The sequence below is a fragment of the Notechis scutatus genome, chromosome 3 (genome assembly GCF_049901735.1).
Source record: "Notechis scutatus isolate UNSWTSFEM ecotype Mainland chromosome 3, rNotScu1.2, whole genome shotgun sequence".
NCBI classification, from domain to species: domain Eukaryota; kingdom Metazoa; phylum Chordata; class Lepidosauria; order Squamata; family Elapidae; genus Notechis; species Notechis scutatus.
The window spans coordinates 174,183,149-174,206,557 of record NC_142011.1 but is presented as its reverse complement, the minus strand read 5'-3'; the positions used below and the strand labels follow the sequence as shown (position 1 = coordinate 174,206,557).

The 23,409-nt window shown below is 34.6% G+C and overlaps 2 protein-coding genes across 12 annotated transcripts in view; one reads left to right on the top strand and one right to left on the bottom strand.

The window, feature by feature from the left end:
• Positions 1-3,776, top strand: part of ARFGEF1 (ARF guanine nucleotide exchange factor 1) — a 76,937-nt gene extending 73,161 nt beyond the window's left edge. For both annotated transcript variants that reach the window (XM_026691866.2, XM_026691858.2), the window contains exons 37-39: positions 1,208-1,346; positions 1,896-2,013; positions 2,336-3,776. In XM_026691866.2, coding sequence (XP_026547651.1) covers positions 1,208-1,346; positions 1,896-2,013; positions 2,336-2,500 — 422 coding nt within the window. In that variant the 3' untranslated portion in view covers positions 2,501-3,776. The remainder of the gene's footprint in view (positions 1-1,207; positions 1,347-1,895; positions 2,014-2,335) is intronic.
• Positions 3,777-4,842: 1,066 nt separating this feature from the next.
• CSPP1 (centrosome and spindle pole associated protein 1) overlaps positions 4,843-23,409 on the bottom strand; it is a 58,049-nt gene continuing 39,482 nt past the window's right edge. For 7 of the 10 annotated variants that reach the window (XM_087961818.1, XM_087961814.1, XM_087961816.1 and 4 more), the window contains 12 exons: positions 19,708-19,857; positions 19,034-19,165; positions 16,778-16,882; positions 15,603-15,663; positions 15,373-15,484; positions 14,186-14,328; positions 13,250-13,384; positions 12,054-12,109; positions 10,228-10,294; positions 9,340-9,437; positions 8,590-8,740; positions 4,843-5,665 (listed from right to left, as the gene is read on the bottom strand). In XM_087961818.1, the coding sequence (XP_087817944.1) occupies positions 5,439-5,665; positions 8,590-8,740; positions 9,340-9,437; positions 10,228-10,294; positions 12,054-12,109; positions 13,250-13,384; positions 14,186-14,328; positions 15,373-15,484; positions 15,603-15,663; positions 16,778-16,882; positions 19,034-19,165; positions 19,708-19,857 (1,437 nt within the window). In that variant the 3' untranslated portion in view covers positions 4,843-5,438. Of the gene's footprint in view, positions 5,666-7,389; positions 7,485-8,589; positions 8,741-9,339; positions 9,438-10,195; positions 10,295-12,053; positions 12,110-13,249; positions 13,385-14,185; positions 14,329-15,372; positions 15,485-15,602; positions 15,664-16,777; positions 16,883-19,033; positions 19,166-19,707; positions 19,858-23,409 lie in introns of those variants that run through there. The other 3 variants (XR_015748937.1, XM_087961820.1, XR_015748938.1) reach the window with 3 other exon arrangements.

The window sequence follows — 23,409 nt, the reverse complement described above, 5'->3', positions numbered from 1 at the left end:
CAACAAAAATGATATATAAATACTGAATGTTGTGCTTTGTCACTATTTTTGTATTTTTGATCACATGTGCATAAATGGAATGTTGAGATTCCATAGCCTCAAAATGCAAGCAATGGAGTAGGAGGAGTCTGTTCATTCACAACATAGTTGCACCCATTTATATAACAAATCACAAAACTTCTATTTAACAAATGGCAGGGTTTCCTTCTAATCCATGTGAAACCTCAAAATGCTTCCTGCTACCCTCACCTCACTTTTGTCTTTTTTTTTTCCTGGGCAGCCAGGGATTTGTTCAAATAAGATAGTAGGCTACAACTTTGTATAGTTAACAATACTTCTATGTAATATGTAGCCCAGAGATATTCTTATATCTAAAGGTTTTGTAGGATGCTAGTGATTTGCTTTATCAGAATTATAGTTTTTCTTTTTAATTTACAAAATGTATTGATGAACAGGAACACTACAGGCATTAAGAGAAATGCCATGAAGAGAGAGGATACCAAAATGTAGTCCTTGGCTGATGACTACAATTAGACAAGAATTTCTGCTGCTGAATGATGTAGCTTAACACATGGCTGCATCACTTAGCAACAACAATGCTTACAGGCCCAGTTGCTATCATAATTCAAGATGTCCTATTCACTAACTGAGAAGCAGAGGGAGTCCCAGATGAAGAGTGCAGAGGTGCCACTGGTGGTATAAAGGGGCCCTGTGGTAGGCTTAACACTGGCTACACTGAGTTGGGATGGGAATGCTGCAGTTAACCATCATTGTTCAACTGAACTTAGTGAGTTCTCAGAGGCCAGAGAAGGAGAGTACAGGGTGCGCTTATGGATAGAGATGAGAGAGAATATACTGTGGCTCAGGAGCTTCTTGGTCCACTGCAGCTCTGGGGCTGTAAGAATCCCTTGAGTTACAGTGTGGTGCAAAGCCACCATGACCCAGAAAGCCTCAACCACCCTGGCCTGGCACAACAGCATGGGGCAAAGCTGCTGCACCATATGGAGTATAACATTTCGCTTTAAAAAAGATGATATTAATATAAATCCAACTCCTACTCTTGTAGAATTTTAGAAGCATCTTGATTAGGGAATCTGGATGCTATGAATAACCTATGCAATAGCCATTTTTGTCTGTTTCTTTTTTTTAACTCGTGCTGATTTTGAGATAGTCAATAAAATATAAACAACAGATATTGTTTTGGCAGGTTTCAAAGGGAAATCAAAGCCCAATCTTTTAAAACAGGAGACTAGCAGTCTTGCCTGTGGGTTACGTATACTCTTCCGCATGTACATGGATGAAAGTCGAAAAGATGCCTGGGAAGAAGTGCAACAACGATTACTAAAGTAAGGCTTGTTCACAGCTTTTATCTGGCTGCATAGTAGAATTTAAAAATTTAAAGACATACTGAATTGGTTAATTTTCAGCAATTATCTTCATGACACAGATCATTCCATTTTGCAAAGTTCTTCAAAAGAAGATTCTTGAGAAGACAGTAAAGAGCCAGCAAATCATCATCTATCAGCATTTCTCTAGATCTAACTTTTTGCTTATTGGGAATATTTTCTATTATTGCTGTTCAGTGGTTCAATAAACAGACATATGATCTCACTCCTTCCTTCTCCTTTTACTACTTACCAATATCTGAAAAATTGACTGCCAGCTGTAAGCATCTTTATTTGAGATGAGACCATCCATTCAATAATCAGCTTTACAATATGCTAAAGTGTTTTGTCTAACTTTTAAGTATGCTTGGTCTTACTGACATCCCCTGATGTGTTGGTGTAGGATGGGATTATTGAATTATCTTTCTGAATATACAGTTTTTCTGATAAAGGTTCTGTATCGAAAATAAACAATTAAGCTTTGGTTTTATGTTGGCATATTGCTTGCAGTGTCTGCAAGGAAGGTCTCAGCTACTTCCTCACTTTGACCTCAGAGAGTCACCGGGAAGCTTGGACTAGCCTGTTACTTTTATTCTTAACAAAGGTTCTGAAAATAAGTGATGATCGGGTAAGTCAGACTTTTCAGTGTTTAGGGATTGAGCCCAGTTTTTTTCCCCTCATGAACAACAGATCATAATTGTCATAAACCAGTTTTAGGATAGATTCCCTTCCACTGTTGAGGAATACAAACATTCCAATCCATTCATGTCATGTTGCCATTTGCCTTTTTTTCCTCTCTTGGTGCCAGTACTTCTGTGCCCATAAGACCATGCACACTTGTTTCTTTAGAAAATGGGATGGGGAATCTGCTAATTTTTATTGTAATGTTTAAATTAGTGCATTTACTTGTTCAAAAACTTAATGTCTAATAGAATTCTTTTTTCCCTTAGTTCAAAGCTCATGCATCTTTCTACTATCCTCTTTTGTGTGAAATAATGCAATTTGATCTGATTCCTGAGCTCCGGGCTGTTTTGAGAAGATTTTTTCTACGAATTGGAGTTGTTTTCCAAATATCTCAGCCAGCTGATCAAGAGGAAGATACAGCCAAACAGTAGAAGTATAACTAAGGAAACTAAGAACCAAATCAACTTGCACTGGATGTTCATAATGAGGGTCTCTGTATGGCAGTGTGTGCATCTACGGGTTCACAGTATAGAGTAAAGCTGTAACTTAGGCTTGCAAAACTTTTAATTCTCCAGTAGATTTTTCTTTTTCCCTTTCCTGGCTTATGCTGAGCATCGAGCCAGTTTTAAACAGTCTTATTGTCAGCTTGGACTGTGATGTCCTGTTATTCAGACATGCATACATATGTGTATGTGTGGGCATATGTATGTTTATGATGGCTGTGAACTTAAAGATATGTACCCAAAAAACTAACACTTTAAAAGTTTGAACTTCCATAGAGTACAACTCAGGAGAATTGTATTTGAAAGAATGGTTTGTACTCAGAGCACAGGAAAACACTAGTGAAGAGATCTAGCAACTTTATGGAATTCTTATTCTGAAAAAAAATCTGCAAACTCAAGCTGAGATATAGGTAATAATTCTTCAGTGAAAAAACAGTGCAGGTCTGTAATATAAATTACAAACACTATATAGTTCTTCCTGCATTCTTTTATGATTTCATAGAAACCCATACATTTGTTTACCAAATGCACTAGTCTGAGTTTATGTTGTGATTGATTTGGTCTGTGTCCTAACTTTAGTGAAGGGCAGAGATTGAAAAAGTCACAACTGGCTTAACTGTTTGTAATATACTTGTGATAGGGCTTTTAAATATAATAAGCCATTGCAACGATCTTTCTGGGCTGGAACTTGAATCACTGCAAATGAGTCTAGGTTTTATCTTATGTCACCTTTTTTGGGGGGGTTGTTTGATGTAGATTTCACTCTGTGTACAGAATGTAATGTTAAATATATTCAAGTAACAAATTTGGCATGGTTTAGGGACGGTTTTAAATTTATTGGAAATGTATTCATACTGTGAATTGTGCTCTGATGGTTAAAGAAAAGATTGTCAAGCATTCTGTCTTACAGTGGATGTAGAAAAATTTTTCAGATGGAAAAATGTATATGGTACAGCTCTGTAAAGTTTTCTATGTAAATTCTGTACAACTTTCTGTACAATATTGGTTCTCATCTGGCATATTCTAATCAGGTTATAAGTCAATAAAGTTTTTGAATTCTTTCATCGGTGCAATGAAAACCAATGCAATGTAAAACTACTTGTTTTAATGTTTCAAGAAACTTAAAAGTTTAACAATGATGGTTAACAGTGCTGAAGCAAACTGCCTTCATCATGTTTGCAAGTGATTAAAGAATTTAACTTAATTCAAGTATCATTCCTTCTATTTTTCAGTTCAAATCTTCCTATTTTGGAAAAGCTGTAGCTACATGAAGATATAGGACAGTATTCTGTCTCACGTACAGAATGCAGAACTGAAGGCTGGCCCCAAGCAAAAGTCTCTCCAATAGCTAGACAAAAAACAAGGGCTGATACTGTAACTGTCAGGTTACTGCTAGTAGCTTCATCATACAATAAGTGGCTTATCTGTTTGTTATTCAGAGCAGAAAAGGCAAACAACAGCTTCCCAACCTGTGATGAGAACAAGACTGCTGGATCTTTACTACCTTATAGCTATAGAGTAGCTGCAAAAATCAAGGATTTTAAATGAGGCAGAAGAGTAACCCTATTCTGAGAAAATACTATTCCCTTGGGGAAACCAGTGTAGTATATCTTTCTTTTGCTCTAGGCAATTGAGAAATGGAGCTAAACTTAACAATGAAGTACCAAAAGTGCTTTTTCAAAGGGCAACTTTCTGGTTTTTCTTTGAAGACGTTTTGCTTTTCATCCAAGAAGCTTCTTCAGCTCTGAAGTATTAAGTACTTTTTGGGTCCCAAATATAAAACTCAATAATCCCTATTTGGATGGAAAGGGTTAGTAGCCAATGACGTTGCCAATGACTGACATTACAAATTACTTTATTTTGCTATTATAGCTTTTCTGTTCGCCTGTATGTTACCTAAAAGCAATTGTTTTTTGTTACAATTAAATATTCAGTAAAGGAGAACTACAACCAGGTGAAGGGTAAGGAAAAAATTATATTTAGGTGATCAGAAAATTCTTCAAGGTATCTTTTTCTACCCATCCAGCCGTCCAGATTTTATAGTTGGGAAACTGATTCTTTTTGGAAAAGAGTCCATTTTAATGATCTATTACACATACTATTAAATATTAAATAGTATGTGTAACATACAGTAAACACCTTGCAGTTACACAAAAAGGAACTTGTATTTGTACTAGACTTAACACAGTTCAGTCAGAAATTAGTTCCATAATGAAACATGCCATTTCTACTGCAATGAAAAAGAAGCATCATCAAGGAAACTCCAGAGCTTTAATTATTAAAAGACAATTTATTCATTTCACAAAATATCCATTTTCACAAATACTTCATTAGAATCCTGATAAAAATATAATTTATTTTGTCATCTTAAGTCATGAACATAAATACATGTATAGAATTCACTATTATTTGAACACACATATACACATATAAAACAGCACTTTAGCATTTTAAAACAAATGATTGGATAAGATTTGTGGGCTAGAAGTAAAGCAGCAATTAATTTAAATCCTGGGTAGTCCCTAAACATCTACTGTATGTCTAAGAACAATAAGCCACAGTATTTTATTTGATTACATTCAGGTCATATTTCTCAATCTTGCAGAAGTCTGAGGTAATTTTTCAGAGAAAAATAATCCAAAAATAAATTTTGCCTCAGTACCATTAAATGTATGCTAAATTATACATTTAGCTATACTTTGAAGCTGTCATGAAAATTTACTGTGGTAATATATTTCCAAATTTAGATGTCATAAGTAATGAATCAATAATTGTACAAAGTAGGCATTGTTTTCACATCAGCTATGAATATAAAAGTGCAATAGTGAAACTTTGAAAGGCACAAACAGCTTTAACACAAGTTTATTTAGCCATGGGCAGTTGACAGCCCCTGCCAATTGAATGTTATGCTCTTCTCAGAAGTTGGTTTAGCTTGACTTGACTGCTCAGCCATGAGTCTTTTAAGGGTTTCTGATGTCCCAGGTCTAAGCCATGGTTCAGTTGCCACAGAATCAATCGAACTGGGTCTTCTGCCATGTCTAGGAAGTAATTCCTTCAGGATGTCATCACCATTCCCCAATGAAATGTCATCAACTTGAGAGGAAAAAAATAAATTTTAATATATAAGGTCATACTTGGTATCCTACCATGTATTTCAGTGACCAAATTATTCATTCTGCAGTATTACAGAGAACTTCTGTGGAATAAAATTGCAGCAAGGTCAGCACAACTGTTGCCCAATCGGGGTACTTCAGATTTTCAATATTTCCTTATTCTGGAGTCACTGGTCAAATAATGTTGACACAGAAGGATGGGAAATGGCATTTCTAAGGTAAGTATGAAGGTGATCAAGACCAATTGCATACTATGCCTTAAAACAGCACTGGAGGATCCAATTCCCCTTTTCGCCATATTTCTTACATATACCTGTATGCAAACGTTTATGTAGGGACTTCATGATCAATTTGGAAGATCGCTTCAGATTGACTTGCTGAAATAACCAATATCTCTTCAGGTTTAAATTACTTGCTAAGAAAAAAATATCTGCTAAAAAGGCCTGAAAACTAATTAAATGTACAAAACAGAAACCAGATATCACCACAAATGACCTACTGACATTTGACATTGATTCTAATGATAGAATTCCCTGTCGATAGAAGAACATCGTTTATACAACAATTATTTTACATGGGAGTTATCAAAACAACACACTTCAACCTCATCATAAAAGTCAACATCTCAGGAATGCAAAAGAACACTTACAAATCTCCAATCTTTTGGAGAATAGTGCTTTGGATTACTGAGATAAAGTTTGAACTTTTTGACCACAACAAAATAATAGACTTTTGGAGAAAAAGAGATGGAGCATTTGAAGAAAAAAATACCTTGCCAACAATTAAATATACAGGAGGCTCTATGATGCTCAGGGATTGTACAGCAGCCAAGGGTACAGGAAATATTGTATGCATGGAGGGAAAAATAGATTTATCTATATATAAAGGTATGTCTAAAGCAAATTACTACTAACTAATAAATTACTAAAGTGTAAAATTTAAAGAAAATTAATTGCAGTAGAAACTGTATTAAAAATCTGCATATGCATCAAACAGTAAGATACTTCTCCAGATAAATTCAGTCCTTTTTAAAATGCAGGTGGAAATTCTGATTACCAGTCTGTGTATATGAAAGACAAGTATCACATTTGAGTATTTTTGGGTCTACAGTTACATATCTAATTCATAAAAAGGGATGAATAAATTAAATTTAATCAAGCCCAAACTTAATAATACAAAAAGACTACAATAAAAGATTCTTCTTGAAATTGCAGCTTCAGCAATAAATAAATATGTCAAATTTGAAAATAGGTCCAGCCCAAAAAAGAGTCTTAAGATTCCTATGGGTGAGCCTCATGGCGACCTTCAATTTCCTTGTCAGCCACTGGCATTCAGGATCAAACCAACGGGGTCTACCCACTCGGGCTCTTTTTGTAGCAGGTTTAGTCTTAGAAGGTTTTAAGGACTCCATACTATACAGAATATCACCTAGGAGCAATATGTAGACATATCACTGAGGTTCCAAAGAAAGAGTACTTTTCTTGGTGTGCAGAAGCTGAGGTTTTGGTTTTTTTTTAATGATGTGGCAAAATCAAATATTTGAATAGCACATGTTAGCATTCACCAAAGAAACGCTTCTCTATGCACCCAGAACAGCTTCTCTATGAAAAAAAATCTATTTTGGCATTTGCTGCATTGAGAAACTGGAATTCAAAAAGGATCTTCAAATATCTATGAGTCTATCTAAAAGATAACTAAAAGAAACTAAATTTGGTCAGTTACTCACCCTGACTATCACTTCCTTTCTACAAAGAAAATGTCAAAAATCAGTCCAGATTTTGGTGATGGAATATGCTAACCTATCAAGAAAGAATATATGATATTTGCAGGAAAATCTTTTTCAATACCTCATTAGTTTCTGTATGGTAATAGTACCTGCTATATAATGTTTCCTGGTGAAGGGAAATTTCAACACATTTGTAGACTGTATGAAGCGTGGGAGGGGGGGGGGATCAAAATTATCTTGGAAGAATGGTAAGCCTGGCACAGAAAAATCCAGGATGAATTTTCAAATAAAGACATACAAATTTGAGAAAAGCCAATTTGCATTCTGACTGAAGGACAGCAGTCAGGAAATTTAAAGAATGAGTTAAGTCACAGGTGTCAAACTTGCCACATCACATTGATGTCACGTGACGTATCGTGATGTTTTTTGCCTTCACAGAGCTGTGGTCGGCATGGCCTGCGTGTGACACATTTGGCCCCTGGCCACCAGTTTGACACCCTTAAGTAGTTAAGGCTACTTTTAATGCAATCAATGATAAATTAATTATGAATTAGATGCATGCTGAAACAAAGGATTAAGATGAAGTTGACTATGATATAACTATAGGGCTACATTCAAATGAACCCAACAAGGTGAAAGAAGGCTACAATTAACTTGTTGCCTAAGCTGATCTGCAGCTAACTCCTTGTTATTTCTGCTTTAGTTTTTTCTTCTTTTAATTACAAGGCTACAAAGAAAACCCAGAGCAATTACTCCCAGCACCACCACTCCATTTTAAATGTTAACGTACTTGCTTATGTTAAAAATCTGAATGTGGAAGGGAAGAGTAATGACAGTGCAGTGCAGTGCAACACTCGTCTTCTGTACGATAGCTTAGCCATGGTAGCATATTAGCATATATGTTGGGTGTGCAGCGTATATGCAATACTTTGCCCTTGGCTGGTCTTTCCCACACTATAGGTACCCAATGTGCAGGTCATCTCCCAGGAACCCACAGCTAGTGTGATAATTTCTGAGAATCCTGCAAGATGACCTGCAAACAACTGAAAGACACCAAATTTGGGAAAAGTTGCTCTAGGTAAAGTTTGCACATACTGTATCAATCAATTCTTCCAAATCTAACAAGATGTTCAATTCTTCAATAATTTTGGTCCTAACATTCAATAAAGAGATCTTACCTATATGAATAGCCTCCTTATGTAGTGCATTTAATCTTTGCAGCCTTTCTTCATTTCTGGCTTTTAATTGATCTATATTCAGACTAGAATTCGAGTGGAGAGAGCTGTTGTCCAACTGTGGTGGTGGAGTCACCCTATGAAAAGCATCATCCTGACGATACAGAGAATTATGATGGAATATTATGAAATGCTTGTCAAGTCAACATTACCAGAATTGCCAAAATAACCACATATTCAACTCAAAAATTTGCATATCACACAGAAACATTATAAAGAAAATGCTAGTTACCTCATCAGTTTATTAATAGTGAAAATTAAGCTGTTGATATTCCCTAAATTACCTCAACATACTTCCATAGCTGCTGATTAATGTCTAATGTTGACTTTGATTTTTAAATCCTTTCTCCTATACAAATTATAATGTGAGTCTGATTTTGGCTAACAACTAGTGTTAAAATACCTTATCTTGCTTACTACCATTATTATATTGGTTTGGGGAAAAAGGACTATAAGGTTTAACTGTTAGTTTCAGGCTTATAGATAGGTCAGTAGCCACCAGTCCTTAATTCAATAGTCAGAGCTCTACTGTCAGGAAATATAGAATAAAAAAGATATTATAAACTAACACACACACACACACAAAATTTAATTGAATACGGTTTGTTAAAATAAACAGGTGGTAGAATTTGACTTCAATAAGACCTAGGTACACAAAGCTTCAGTGGGGAAACATCCAATAAATTCCTTTACCTTCTTCTCTCTCCTTCTTTCTCTTGCAGAGGGTGAAGGAGTTATATTTATATTGTAGTTATGCTCTTCTAAAATTGGATAAGTTTCACCATCAGTATCTAGGAGAAGCAAGTGTCAAAATATAAGTTCATACTGGATTTTTAAGAAATATTCAAATTGCAAAGCTAGTTTCTGAACCATATTAGTTAACCACAAACAGGTAACCCTCAACTTATGACCATTCAAAGTTGTAATGGCACTGAAAAAAGTGCTTACAACCATTTTTTATACTTACAACCATTTCAGCATGCTCATGTGATCAAAATTTGGATGCTTGGCAACTGGTTCATATTTAGGATGATTGCAGTGTCCTGAAGTCCTATGACCACCTTTTGCGAATTTCTGACAAGCAAAGTCAATGAGGAAGCCAAATTCACTTAACAACTGCAGGGATTCACTTAACAACTGTGGCAAGAAAGGTCATAAAATGGGGGCAAAATTCATTTAACAACTGTCTTTCTTAGCAACAGAAATGTTGGGTTCAACTGTCATCATAAGTTGAGGACTACTGTATTATGGAAAAACTAGACCAAAACAGTAACTTCATTCATTGAAGAGCTGTGATTTAGAAGATGCTTCAATACACTACATTCAAACTGCTATCACTGTATTTCTGAATAATGGAAAACTATTAAATGTATCTATAGAAACCCAGAAAAATGAAATAGCTGAAAATCAATTGATTTTATTCCTACAAATGTAGGATGATATATACCTTTCAAACAAACAATAAATATTAGCTATGACTAAAATGCTGCTTAAACCTGAAAAGAATGCAGCATACATACAAGATAGCTCTTCTTGATCAGTAGCCTACCAAAAATAGAAATACTGAAAAGATAAATTCACCAATAAAAGCACTCTCAGATTCCAGGAGTGAGGTTTTCATAAATCCATCTGAGTCTGCATCTCTAATCTACAAACAAAAAACAACAGAAAAGTCAAGTTAAATCAACAGTCTATTTTGTTAACATTTATAATGTTTTTCTATTATTCCCATTTGTTCCTATAATAGCCTTTCAATATACAGTAGAACCTCTGGTCATGAATGCTTCTGACTACAACCAAATCGGGTTCTGATCAAAAAATTCACATTTTTTATTTTGCGGCCGATTTCTCTTTCTGCGCCATTTTTTTTGTAAGCGGCAAATTTCCAAAATTAGGTTTGGGTCATGACCAAATCGGGTTGTGACCAAAGTTATGGAACAAATTATATGCCCAGAGGTTCTACTGTATTAAGTCAAGATCCAGTAATCTGGATTTTGACTTAATATATTTCTGGTAGATACTGAAAAGTACTGAAAAGTTACCTTTTAAAAAGCAAGCCACAATTTCACTTCCATATACCTTTCATTCTGCATATATATAATATTTGGACTACCCTGGAAATAACTATTCATTCAGAATAAATTTTATTATTTATTATCCCAATGAATCACAGCAAAGATCTATTTATCTAGTCCAATCAACAAGATGCCTCTGTGTAGCCACAAACAGGGTGCAAGTATGATAGAATCTGTTCATTTTCACCTGGCACTGAAGGAGGAAAAACCCTAAAAGTGAAGATAATTAATAACTATCAAGACTACTAGCCACTAGTCATATACCTCTTTTAAAGGATTAATTAATTTAATCTCTTGCCTAATTGGCAACTATCATGTTTTGTAATAAATTTCAATTTAACTACAGTTAAAGAACTACCGTACTTCCTTTTCATTACCATTATAGACACACATAACACTGAAATACAGTATAGTGAGAAAGATTTTTATCTGATTTCTCTAATATTATAATTTAATATTTTTCCGTGTCTCCTCATTAAAAGTAAAATTTCATTTCAACTGAACTCACTGTGTTATGAATACCTCCTTTTGGTTTTCTTGGCAACAATGTGGAAGTGGTCTTTCAGTGCCTTAATCCAAGATATGAAAAAGTTTCAACAGTTGAAACTTTCCTAACAATGGATCTACTTCAGCTCATGGATCGTTTTGGTTCTCCTTTGTGCAGCTTTTCCTGCTCTACTATATTTATTTCAAAGTGAGATAACTTTAATTTTCTATGTGTCAGCTTATCTGATATTCACATCTCCAGTTTGCAAAAAATACAATATAATGATATCAATAATGGTCAAATTATTTTGAGTATGTTCAACATAAGAGTTAAACATATCCAACTCTCGCTACTAAGGAAATATTTTAAACTCTCTCTCAAACAGTTTTGAGAAATTTGTTTTTTAAAAGATAACTAAAGATCCTTTAGAATACTGTTCCAAGTTTCAGCCTTCAAATTACTGTGAAATGTGTAACAATTACACAACTATTCAATACTGTTAATAAACATTCACGATGTGAATCCCAGCCCATACTGACCTCACTGTTGCTTTTCAAAGGCACTATTTCCAGAAGACTTTGAAAATTATACATGCAACCCATGATGCCACCTTAACTTAGACAAATTAGATACCCATTAAAGAAGTGATAGGGGCTACTAGATGAGACCAGATAGAAAAATCTGAAGCTGTAATCCTCATATAAAAAGTGAAATCTCTAAGGAAAACTGAATATGAATGTCAAAGGTTCAAAGAAATATGAATTAGTATATGGACATAAGTTCACCAAGTTATTATCTCCCACAAGGAATAAAAAAATGAGTAAGTTAATTCTATTGTTACTTACCAATCTCTTGTCTCTTGATCTAGTGCTAGATACTGGCTCATCAAAATCTAGGGAACCTAATAAAGCAAATATATTGATAGGAAAAACAGAATTAAAAACCAAAGGACTCTGACGGTATTCCATAACACTAGAATTCAGGAATATAATAAATATGATCAAAGCCATACATTCAAAATTACACCAATAGCAATAGAATTTTACTGAGAAATGGTAATGTTTATAATTATAATTACATGCAAATAAACAAAAATTGTTAGTGAGACAGGAATAAAGTAGAAAATTGAATGTTATCACCAAATCCTGCAATTTATTAGACATTTATTGAAGAACTTACATACAAATAGGGTTTTTCTTATAAATTCCCAAAGTTTTGTACATTCCTCTGCACTCATTTTTTTTCCTTTTTAAATAAGTTCTTGATCAATATTCAGCCAATTTGCAAATCCCAAAATATGGGTACTGTATTGTTAACATTATATTTTTACATTTGTTCTGTGGTGAAGCAACTCTGTTAATTTTTTGTACTTTGTGCAATTCTATATCACAAGATCTAAAAACCCCAATTGAAGATTCCCTTGTTGTAATTTTGAGACCCCAGATCTTTAAAATTAAAATCATCACCAAGATGGAGTCTCCCAGAAATCTGATTTAATAGAATTTGAATATTGTAACTATGAGGAAAAAGAATGCCAGACTTCTGCCCAATCGCAGGAGATGGAGATGTCCCCTAGGAGGTAGAGGAAAACTCACAAATATCAATGGCAAAAAAATATTGCAGCGATTAGCCACATTGATATGACAGAACTCAAAGCTAATAGCAATAGGTATCCACTGATCTTCTATAAGATAATAAATCATAAGAGATGACCAGGCTAAGCCTGGAGGGGTGAAATGAGTCGTCAGTCCTGAGTCCCTTCACGCCACAAGAGATCTACATCCAGCCCACCTTGAATTCCACTGACTCTTATCTGCCGCCAATTTGCTTTGACCGTTAGTAGTTCAGATTCTTATATAGAGCATAAGCTTGCAATAAAACTTTATATTAATTTGAATTGCCTCGACTTCTGATTTTCCTGCGCTTGACATGAATATTTATATTTAGGTTATAAGTGGGTATGTGCAAAGACCAAAATAAAGATTGTGAAACTAAATTAAAGCCATGAAAGACACACCTAGTTTGAGGAGTCCTAGCTTACCTTCAGCATTTCTCCTCATTTTTTTAAGTTTCTTTTTTTGCTCTCTTAGCAATGCTAGCTGCTGAATGTCCAGAGTATCATTATTGATGGGAGGATCAGGATACATGTGCCTTGTTTCCACTCGTGTTTCTGAATCTATAACATAAAGCATTTAGAAGTTTCGTATCTTTTTCTTCAAACATACATAACTTATTTAAATAATTCTCTGCCAACGGTGATAACAGATTTGAACTGAAAAATTTTGCAAAGGGAGGGACTAAATACAAATGATCTGTATATTCAATGACTTTATTAAACAATTACTATTTGAGATCATTTGTCTTACCTTTTTATGTGCATTTTCAACTGTTTTAAAAAGCTAAACTATGAGATTTTGCGGGACTTCCCAAACCCTAGGTTAGTTTTTATTTTCCTCAAGTGGCTCCAATTTTGTGTGTGTGTGTGTGTGTTTGCCTGTTTTGCAAAGTTTGGAGATTTCTTGCTCTTATTTATAAGTAGCCCTGTTTGGACTACTTGTTTTTGATAGCTGAAATAAATATTTCAGTGTGTTTTCCTTGTTTACAATTTCAGCCAGTCTATTCTGTTTCTTTCCTTGATCCCAACACTACCTTTCTTTTTTTCTTTGCCAACCATCAGGCAATATTCCATACCTACTGTAGTTCCAATAGGCATCTTTGCTTGTTTTTTTGTTCTTGTTACACTGGGTGGGAGTTATAAAAATATTTTACACTTTGCAAACTCCAAGTTTCTATGTCTTCTGATAAATTTTCTATATATGTTATTAGCATCATTTTAACTACATATAGAATAGCATTTAGAAAACTAAGAACACAATTCATGATTATTTTTTTTACTATGATAAACACAGAAATGCTGAGAAAGTGATTCTGATGCTTGTTGCTTGGTTCTTTGACATTTCAGCATTTGTCAACTAACCTTTATATTTAAGTTCATTAAATTCACGGATATTCTGTAGATTAATAGGATCAACAATCTCCTTTGAAGATGGTCGCCTTACTGGAGCTTGCATGCGGAGTCTGGCCATTTCAAATACATCCAAACTGTGTTTATCCTTTTTCCTATGAAAGTTACCAAAGTCATGCAAAAAGGAAATCCAAATTTCAAAAATATACAAGTTTACTTAAAATCAAAAGAAAATTTAGAATTAAACAGATGATAAAACTGGGTCTAAAACAAAATGAAAAAATGTTCCAATTTTGTGAATTCTAGAAAGCCAATTAGAAAAAACATGGAGAAGCCAATTTTTACCATTTACTAATTACAAACACTACATGCAGTAACACCTGTGACAATATGCATTGCCATGCATTATTTTAGGTTTTAGATTACTTTAGGCAAATAGTTTCCATTAAAGTTTAGTTATTAATGGTGGCTATAAATTAAGAAATACAAATCCTTTCTAAGATGAAAAAGTTAAATATATCAAGTCTTTCATTAAATAAAGCAGCCAGCGAGGAAACTGTTTGATTAAATTATAATATCTTAGAAAAACTCAAATTTCCAACCTAAATACAATTAACAATGAACTAAATTAAGCAACTGCTTAAATCCAGGAATGTCCACTTGAAGCCAACACAGTCATTGTATCACTTAGCCCTCACTCTCTGACAATATGGGTTTGTTTGGTTGTTATTGTTTAACTATAAAGCACAATTTCTTTAGATCATAAACAATTTTGGAACCAGATTCATCACAGTCTTATCTGTAGGATAAAGTATATATGGTAAGGTATCTATGGTAACAAAATGTAGAAAACCAAAAAATCCAATACTGTCTTCAGGCACTTTTTCATTCTAAAATGTTTAACTCCATACAAGTATCTTTACTGCTAATTAAAGCTGGTATCAGGCAGCGGCCTGTTTGGAATCAGCCATGGAAGTGGCAGGAGAATACACATGCACAGCTCCCCTTGCATGAGCAACAGGCAGGTGTGCTCGTGCAAATGGACCTGCAAATGCACCCACTCGTCGCTCACATAGAACCATCCCCTCTCCCCACCCCCATTTGGAAAGTTTAGGACCTGCTGAATTAAAGTATTCATTACTTTCCCAAGAAGAAATGTGTATTTTATCAAATGATTTGTGACAAACCAAACTCCTTACCTTTCATCATCATCACTGTGTACTTTTAACAACTGTTCCTGTAGTCGTCTCTCTTCACTGCGGAGTTGCTTTCTCATCTCCGAAAGTTCATTTATTACATTCTTTTTATCTTCTGCAAATTCAGTATAACAATAATTAGGTACAGAATGCCCAGTATTCACTTTCCTTCAGAAATAATTTTTTTTCTGGTATTAACACAACCAAAGTAAGAAGCGTTATAGTTTTCTTACCATATGCACGTAATTGATTTCTTCTAGCTGGCACTGGTGGGGACTGAGCTCTGGGGGCATCCTAGAAAAAAAATTTAATTTACATTTATCTTGGGGAAAAATGCATCCATAAAAAGAGAAATAGCTCGCTTTTACTGGTTTTGCTGTCATACAAGGCCTGATTGCATATACTAACAATGGAACCAGAGTGCGATTCTACCAGTTTGGGCGAACCAGATGTTAAATTTGCATCTGGTTTGCCAAACCGGTATTTGAACCGACCTGCTGGCCCCGTCCACCCCTCCCCTCCCGAGTCTCCAAGCAGCCCATTTTCGATGCAGATAAGTGCAGGGCCCACGTGGATGCTCTGAGAGGGGGGAAATGGGCCTTCCGGGAGTACCAGAAGTAGGGAAATGGGACTGTTTCCAGCTTCCGGAGGGCCTCCAGAGCCTGGGGAGGCCATTTTCGCCGTCCCAGAGGTCCAAGGGAAGCCTCCTGACACTCAGGAAGGCAAAATATAGCCCTTCTGGAGGTTCCGGTAGGCCAAGCCCACCATGGCCATGCCTACCCAGCAACTGGGTAGCAACCAGTTGCTGGGATTTTTGAATCCCACCCCTGAATGTAACTCATATTCATGTAATTTTTAAATCAAATATTAAATATTGAAGGTGGAAACTAAACTAAGGAAAAGAGATATAATCCTTCCTTTTGCAATTACATTGTCAATAAGCATAGTCACCCAGTCTTTTCCATAACATTTAGTATTATGAAAGAATAATTCATTGATTTTAATGACAGATACTTCTTTAATTTTAAATGCTATATGGGAAGGATGTTCATTTATTTAATGTCCATGTCTATCAGCTCCTCATTCCTATCTGCCTTTAAAATTTTAAATTATTATTAACCATGTTGTAGAATTACACATTCCCAGAACCTCTAAGCCATGGAACATATGCTGCTAGAAGAAAGCAAAATTAGACTTAAAAGTTGCCAAGTTTTAAAAATGGTGCTCTCAACTGTAGCTAAGATAATGCCAATAGAATTATAAAATGTTACTAAGGAGAATAAATATATAAATTAATATCCTGATATGCCCTTACCCCAAGTAACTTACAATCTTTCAAGAACACAATTAGGAAATACAATGTTAAAAAATAACTCCTGAATTACATCTGTATAATAAACAAACATACCTGTGTGTAATAAGACAAACTACTCTCCATCAGAAGTCTCCTTTCTTCTTTTACTAATGGCTTACTCTGAAGAGTTGGTATAAGAGGAGAAGGCTGTCTAGAAATCTGAAAAACAACAAAATGGCAGATGAAAATGTGCACTTCTAAAACTGACCTCAACAAGTACAATAGTTAAACCATAAATTTAAAAATCATAATAATTTTGATATTATATGTATTAATTAATGCTCTGATTTGTCTATATTTATTTTTAAAGTGAAAGCAAAGGATTTTTTAGGAACATATTTATGAAAACTCATTGTCAAATAATATACAGAATTTACATTTTTTGAAGCAATATTGACTGATGTTTGCATTCTATCTTGCTAATACTAATGGAACTTCTAGTTTTGGATAAAGTGAATTCAACTGTATTTAAAAAATTAAACACTGTATTTAAAAAATTAGAACACACAAAAAGGAAAAGCCAAAACCCTCTTCTAGCATAAAATTCAATTAAGGTAAGTTCATTTATGTATAGGTGGCAGGGCCATATAATACTTTCCTGATGCTCTCAGCCCCCAAATTTTTCAGACTGTCTGTGTGTAATTCTGGTCAAGTTAATTTGAATATGAATAGAACAATACACAATTAGGACATAATATCATCAGAAAACTAATATTGTAGAATCTGTGTTCTCTTGAAATCATGCTTTCAAAAAGGGGCTTGTGTCCCAGACACAGAACTAATGTATGCATTTCTTTTAACTGGGATTGGAGAAAACTGAATTCTGGGGACATCCCAGGAAAATAATAAAAGGTATCTAGAAATAAATCTCATCCATTAAAGACTGTTCAGTCCCTGTATCTTACTCATCTTTAATTTCCCCGTTTTCTTTTTTTCAATGTTTGATAGACAGAAGGTAAAAGAATATTGATACAAATCAATGTGAATAATGTAAAATTTCTATAGGCTTTTTTGTACTTATGACATTCACTTTGTAATATTTCCTTTTATAATAGCCATTATAATTTGGGTAGGTAAATTTATTTTCTGATATTATTTGATTTTATACATACATTTGCCCAAAATAAATTTTTCTCACACTATAAAATGAAAATAACTGAAATTTAGCATAAGTTAAGTAAATTATTACATTTCTTACCACAAATGTATTCTATAATATTAATAAAACAAATGGATATCACTATCCTTAGCTCTGAACGTGTGGGAAAAGGGGATAAAGACGAAGCAGAATTATAAACGGACATTTTTCTATTTTGTAGCTATCTTGCAAATTTTGATCCATACATAAACAGTGGCTGTGTGGGATCCAATAATCCATTGCCCAGACTACTGGGCACAAATTCTAACAGCCCTAGACTTAAAAGTTCTCCCTGCCCTATTCTTTATACATACAAAGTGCATTTGCAAAGTGTATATGTAAACCTGACATTCAATCAGTACAGTATTGAAAGAAAAACAAATGCGTGACAACTACCAAACAGGATCTGGCTGATTACAGAAAAAAATTCCATCAGTTACACTGTGATCAGCTAAGCTTTAAAGAAAGAAATTCCATCAGGTATGCTGTGATCAGCTAAGCCTCAGCAGCACAACCCAATGAAAGCTAAGTCTCTTTAATATATTTACCAATATTCTATACTACTTTGAACTCTTACAAATTATGCTGTTAAACATTTTAGATGTGATTTATAGAAACATTTGCACAAAGTTGAATTTACTTATTCAGATCTTAATCTAGGGAATGTCTACAGGTAATCCTCAACTCACGGCTGGTCATTTAACAACCTTTCAAAATTATGACAGCCTTAGAAAGGATGCTTTATGGGCCATAAAGCACGTCCAGCCATCCTAAAACATAGAATCTTCTCCTGCAGTCACATGGTCATATTTCAGGCAAACCTGCTCAGAGTGAAGAAGCTTTTTGGAAGAGTAGTGAAATGTCTTCAAGGAAAAATAAAGAAAGTCCAGTTGCCTTTTGAAAAAGCATCTTTGGGGTCCCCAACTTTAAACATTCCAACGTTCTATGACATTAAGAGATTTTTTTTAATGTTATGTAAGTTGTTTTGCAATTTCTTTTACAATAATTATCGGTGCTTTGGATTCAAACATCTAAATAGGAGCTATTCTTACTGATCTCCTAAAAGACCATGCAGCTTTGAGACTTAAGTATTTTGGGATGTGCTTAGAACTGCAATTTTGAGTTCTATGGAGATGATCCTACTTGGCTCTAAGATTTTGTTTTTAAATTACCTTCTCGTCAATCAAATGTTTTTCAGTTTCAATATCCTGTTTATTGTTTTCTTCTTCCTCTATCTTTCTCCTTTCAGCTTCTTTTCTTCTTTCTTCAGCTAATTTATATAATTCTTCATTTTTTAATCTTTGCTATAAAGATAAAAATGATACCAACCAAATTTAATGTTGATGAGATAACAATTAATCAAACTGCATCTCTGAAGTGTTTTCTTGAACTGCAAAGAATGAGAAAGCCTATCCATTTGTAATATTACCGTGCCCACTTGAATATTTATGTGAGAGATTTGTAAATCAAACTGATATATTTAAAACCTTTTCATTTTATATTACATATATTAATTAATTAAATTACTTGCTGTTCCCACTTAACAGAAGTCCTCCAATTGAGGAATAGAAATACACATTTTCTTTACTCACCTATTAATTAAAGTGAAGTTGAAATACTAGTGAAAAATAAGTACATTTTACCTGCTCATTAATCAGACAGAAGTGTACAATCAAGAAAGATGTCTTTTGACCAAAAAAATATGGAGTTTGACATTTAAAAAAAATCCTGACGTAAGGAATCTATTACAGAAGTAGTAATTTATTGTCTCATTTTTTGGGATAATAAAAGGAAGTAACTGTTCTCTTCATAGCAAAAATCAAACAAATCTAATTTATAATCATACCTCATCTTCCTTCTTTCTCCTCTTTTCCAGTTCCTCTTCATACTCTCTCTGTATTCTAACTCTCTGCTCAGCTAATTTTCTTTCTTCTCTTTCTTCTTCAAGTCTTTGTTTTTCACGTTCTTCATCTTCTCTTTTTCTTTTTTCCTCTATCTGGAAACAATATATATATATATTTTGCTGTTTTCACCAAGCTAATTAGACTAGCTAGATCACTATGACCAACTACTGATCAATGAAAGTCTTTTCTCTCCGTAGCAATCTTAATCACTGGATTGTGTCAATACACGCATCTACTATGAAAGCCATTGCATCTCTTAGTATTTTTATGAAGGTTAGTAGTTATAGTAGACTAACCTTGAATATTCTAATAAAAAAGAGAAGCAATTGGAATCTCATGATTAGGAATTTAAGTAGAATTTTGGAATTTCGTGAGGAAGATTAATGGAGGAAAAAGGTAAGGAAAGAATACACTGGTCACATCAAGGTTAGGATAGGTTAGGTGAAAAGAAACCAGAGCTCTAAATGATGAAAATATAATAATTCCTAAAGAATGAAGATGAAAGCCAATTTGGAAAGGAGTGGTCCCAATATACTGAAAGTATGATAAATATGTGACTAGCTGCTTATTGTGTACAAGTCATGCATTTATCCTCAACGTAGTAAGCTTGTTAGGTATAACATTGATACCAAATATGGTTTGGGTGAATAAATATATAAAACTTAGATATCATGGTTTAAGTGCTTATCACTTTAAGCACAATGCAGCAGGCAATTAGCCGATTAAGGGTGCGGTTAGAAGTTACAATATAAGGAAGCATTAGAAGCTGGAAAGCTTACTGTAACTGTGTGCTGCTGCGACTAACTGTGTGTTACTGTGACTAACTGTGATTACTGACTGTGAGTGCCTGTGACTGAACTGTTATTGTTTGCTACTGTTTGCTGATTTACTGCGTAATTCTACTGAATATCCAGCGTTTGTTTCTCTGGAGAGTGAAACCGGAGGAGGAGAAGATATCTTTATCGGCTGATAAAGATATTGCAAGGACTCTTAACTTGGACTATACTAGTGAGTCTTACTGGATGGAAATACTGTGAATGACTTAATGGACTGAATGACAATGCTTAAACTCTAACTGGATTAAAACTATTTAAACTACAAACAGTGTTTGTGTTCAGTGTGTGTATACTCTGGGGCCCTTCCTGGTTTGACTACTGCTGCAATACTCTTCTAGGGTTAATCCCAAAACCCTAACATTGGTTATGGGCCCAGCAGCATAGTCTAACTAACCAGGATATAGCAGAGAGAGTTGGTGTGAGTTGCACATTACTGTAAAAACAAACTGTTTTAATTAGTTTAAAATAGTCAAAATATCTGAAGAGTAATGGCACAAGTAAATTTGTCACAACTGTCCATGATATCCAGGCTGGATGGAACAAACTATGTTTCATGGTCAATGAAATGTAGTTTACTTCTACGCAGAGAAGGTTTGTGGGACATTATAGCAAACCCACCAGATGTGAGTAGCTGGGATCCTGCTGATGATGATGATAAAAAAGTTACAAGAATTTAAACTGAAGAATGAGCAGGCTTTATGCATCATAGGACTGACTCTCTGTGATCAGCAGCTTGTCCATATTCGTGGAGAAGAAAATGCTGCAAACTGCTGGGAGAACCTCAGGAAGATTTATGTTCGGGACAGTGTAGGAGCACATATAAATCTTACACGGAAGCTTTTTCGAACGCATCTTCAGAGGAATGGAGATATGTTAGTTCATTTAAACTGTATGAAAAGCATTTTTCAAGATTTGCAAGAAAAAGAGCTTATATTTAATGAACTGCAACAAGTCTACATAATATTATCTTCATTAGATCAAAGCTATGATGACTATGTGACTTCGTTAGAGGTATTGCCAAAGAAAGCCTCTCATTAACCGAGATTACAGGCAGGCTACTAGAAGAAGCAAGAAGAAGGCGTGAGCGTGACGAGCTGAGAGAAGATAAGAAAGAAGAGAAATTATCTTCAAAGCTTGAAAGAAACCAGCAAAGCAAAGTAAAGCACCTGGAAGAAGAGAATTTATCTTCAACGGCATACACAATTAAAAAGTGTTTTAATTGTGGAGGCAGAGGACATTTGGCAAGATTCTGCAAAAAGAGAAAAAGCCAGAATGTAAAAAGCCAAAGAAAGCATTTGAACTAGCCACGTTTAGCAACTCTGATGTGAAGAATAATCTATGGGTGGTTGACAGTGGCGCATCCCACTGCATCACAAGAGATAAGACAAAATTTATAAAAATGTCTACAAGTTCTCAACATATATCACTTGCCAATGGCTGGAACCTGAAAGCGAAAGGTCAAGGTTTTGCACGTTGTCCGTACATAAACCAGGATATAAAAATGTTGTATGTACCGCAACTAAAGTTTAATTTGCTTTCAGTAAGGGTATTAGATAAATTAGGTTATGTAATTACTTTTAAAGATAATAATTGCATAATTGAAAAAGATAACAAAAGGGTAACTGCAGCTTTAAATGGAACATTATATGTCTTAGATAATAGTAAGAAAGGGGAGGCTCAAACTGTATTTAATAATATAAAGCCTCATGAAGAATGTATCCATTTATTGCATAGGCGTTTGGGGCATGTAAATTTTAAAATGCTAAAACGTACAGTTGAGTTATCTGAAGGAATAAGGTTAAAACCTTGTGATAAATATTTTGCGTTGTAATGTTTGCTGTGAAGATAAGAGCAAGGTATTGCCTGCAAATAGGCTAAATGGTTTCAAAACAAAAGAACCTTTAGAAGTGGTATTTGCAGACATCATAGGTCCAAAGAAACCCAGTATGGGGGTGCTAGATATATACTGAGCATTATGGACCATTATTCTAGATATGGGTTTTGCTATTTAATGAAAAGCAAAACTGAAACATATCAAAATTTTTTCAATTGGCTTAGGTTTGCTGAAAGAAAGTCTAAACGACAACTGATAACCCTGGTGACAGATAATGGTACGGAATTTATTAATAACAAATTCCAGAACAGACTTAAGATATCTGGAATAGAGCATAAGAAGTCTGCTCCATACAGGCCAGAACATAATGCTTTTATTGAAAGAAGAGGCCAAACACTACAGGCAATGGTTAGAACAATGTTAAATGATTCTGGGTTACCTGATTCTTTGTGGGGGAGGCTACAATGTGTGCTAATAACATATTGAATAACGTTGTTAATACAACAACAGGTGAAATTCCATTCACCAGGTGGCATGGCAGGAAACCTGATCTAAGTTACCTGCACACATTTGGTGCACCAGCATGGGTGCATATTCCTGCACAACTCAGAAAAAAAGGGCAACATAGAGCTAAAAGATTTTTCTTCGTTGGTTATCAGGCAAACCATAGGGCATATAGATTTTGGGAGAAAGGCACATCTAAAGTGTTATGTAGTGCTAGTGCCCAATTTCTAGAACATGAAGGATGGGAGAAATTAGAACAGGATGCCAATAAAGATGTAATTATTGAATCCTATAGAAATCCCATTAGTTATCCCTGTAACTTTAAAAATAAAGTAAAGAGACAAATACAGGATGAAATAGTGCCCATAAAGGAAGAAACAGATTCAATAGCTGAACAGGATGAGGAAGATGAACAGGTAGTAGTTCAACAAAGTCCTCCTGTAAGCCCTGTAATTCCCAGAAGAACTACA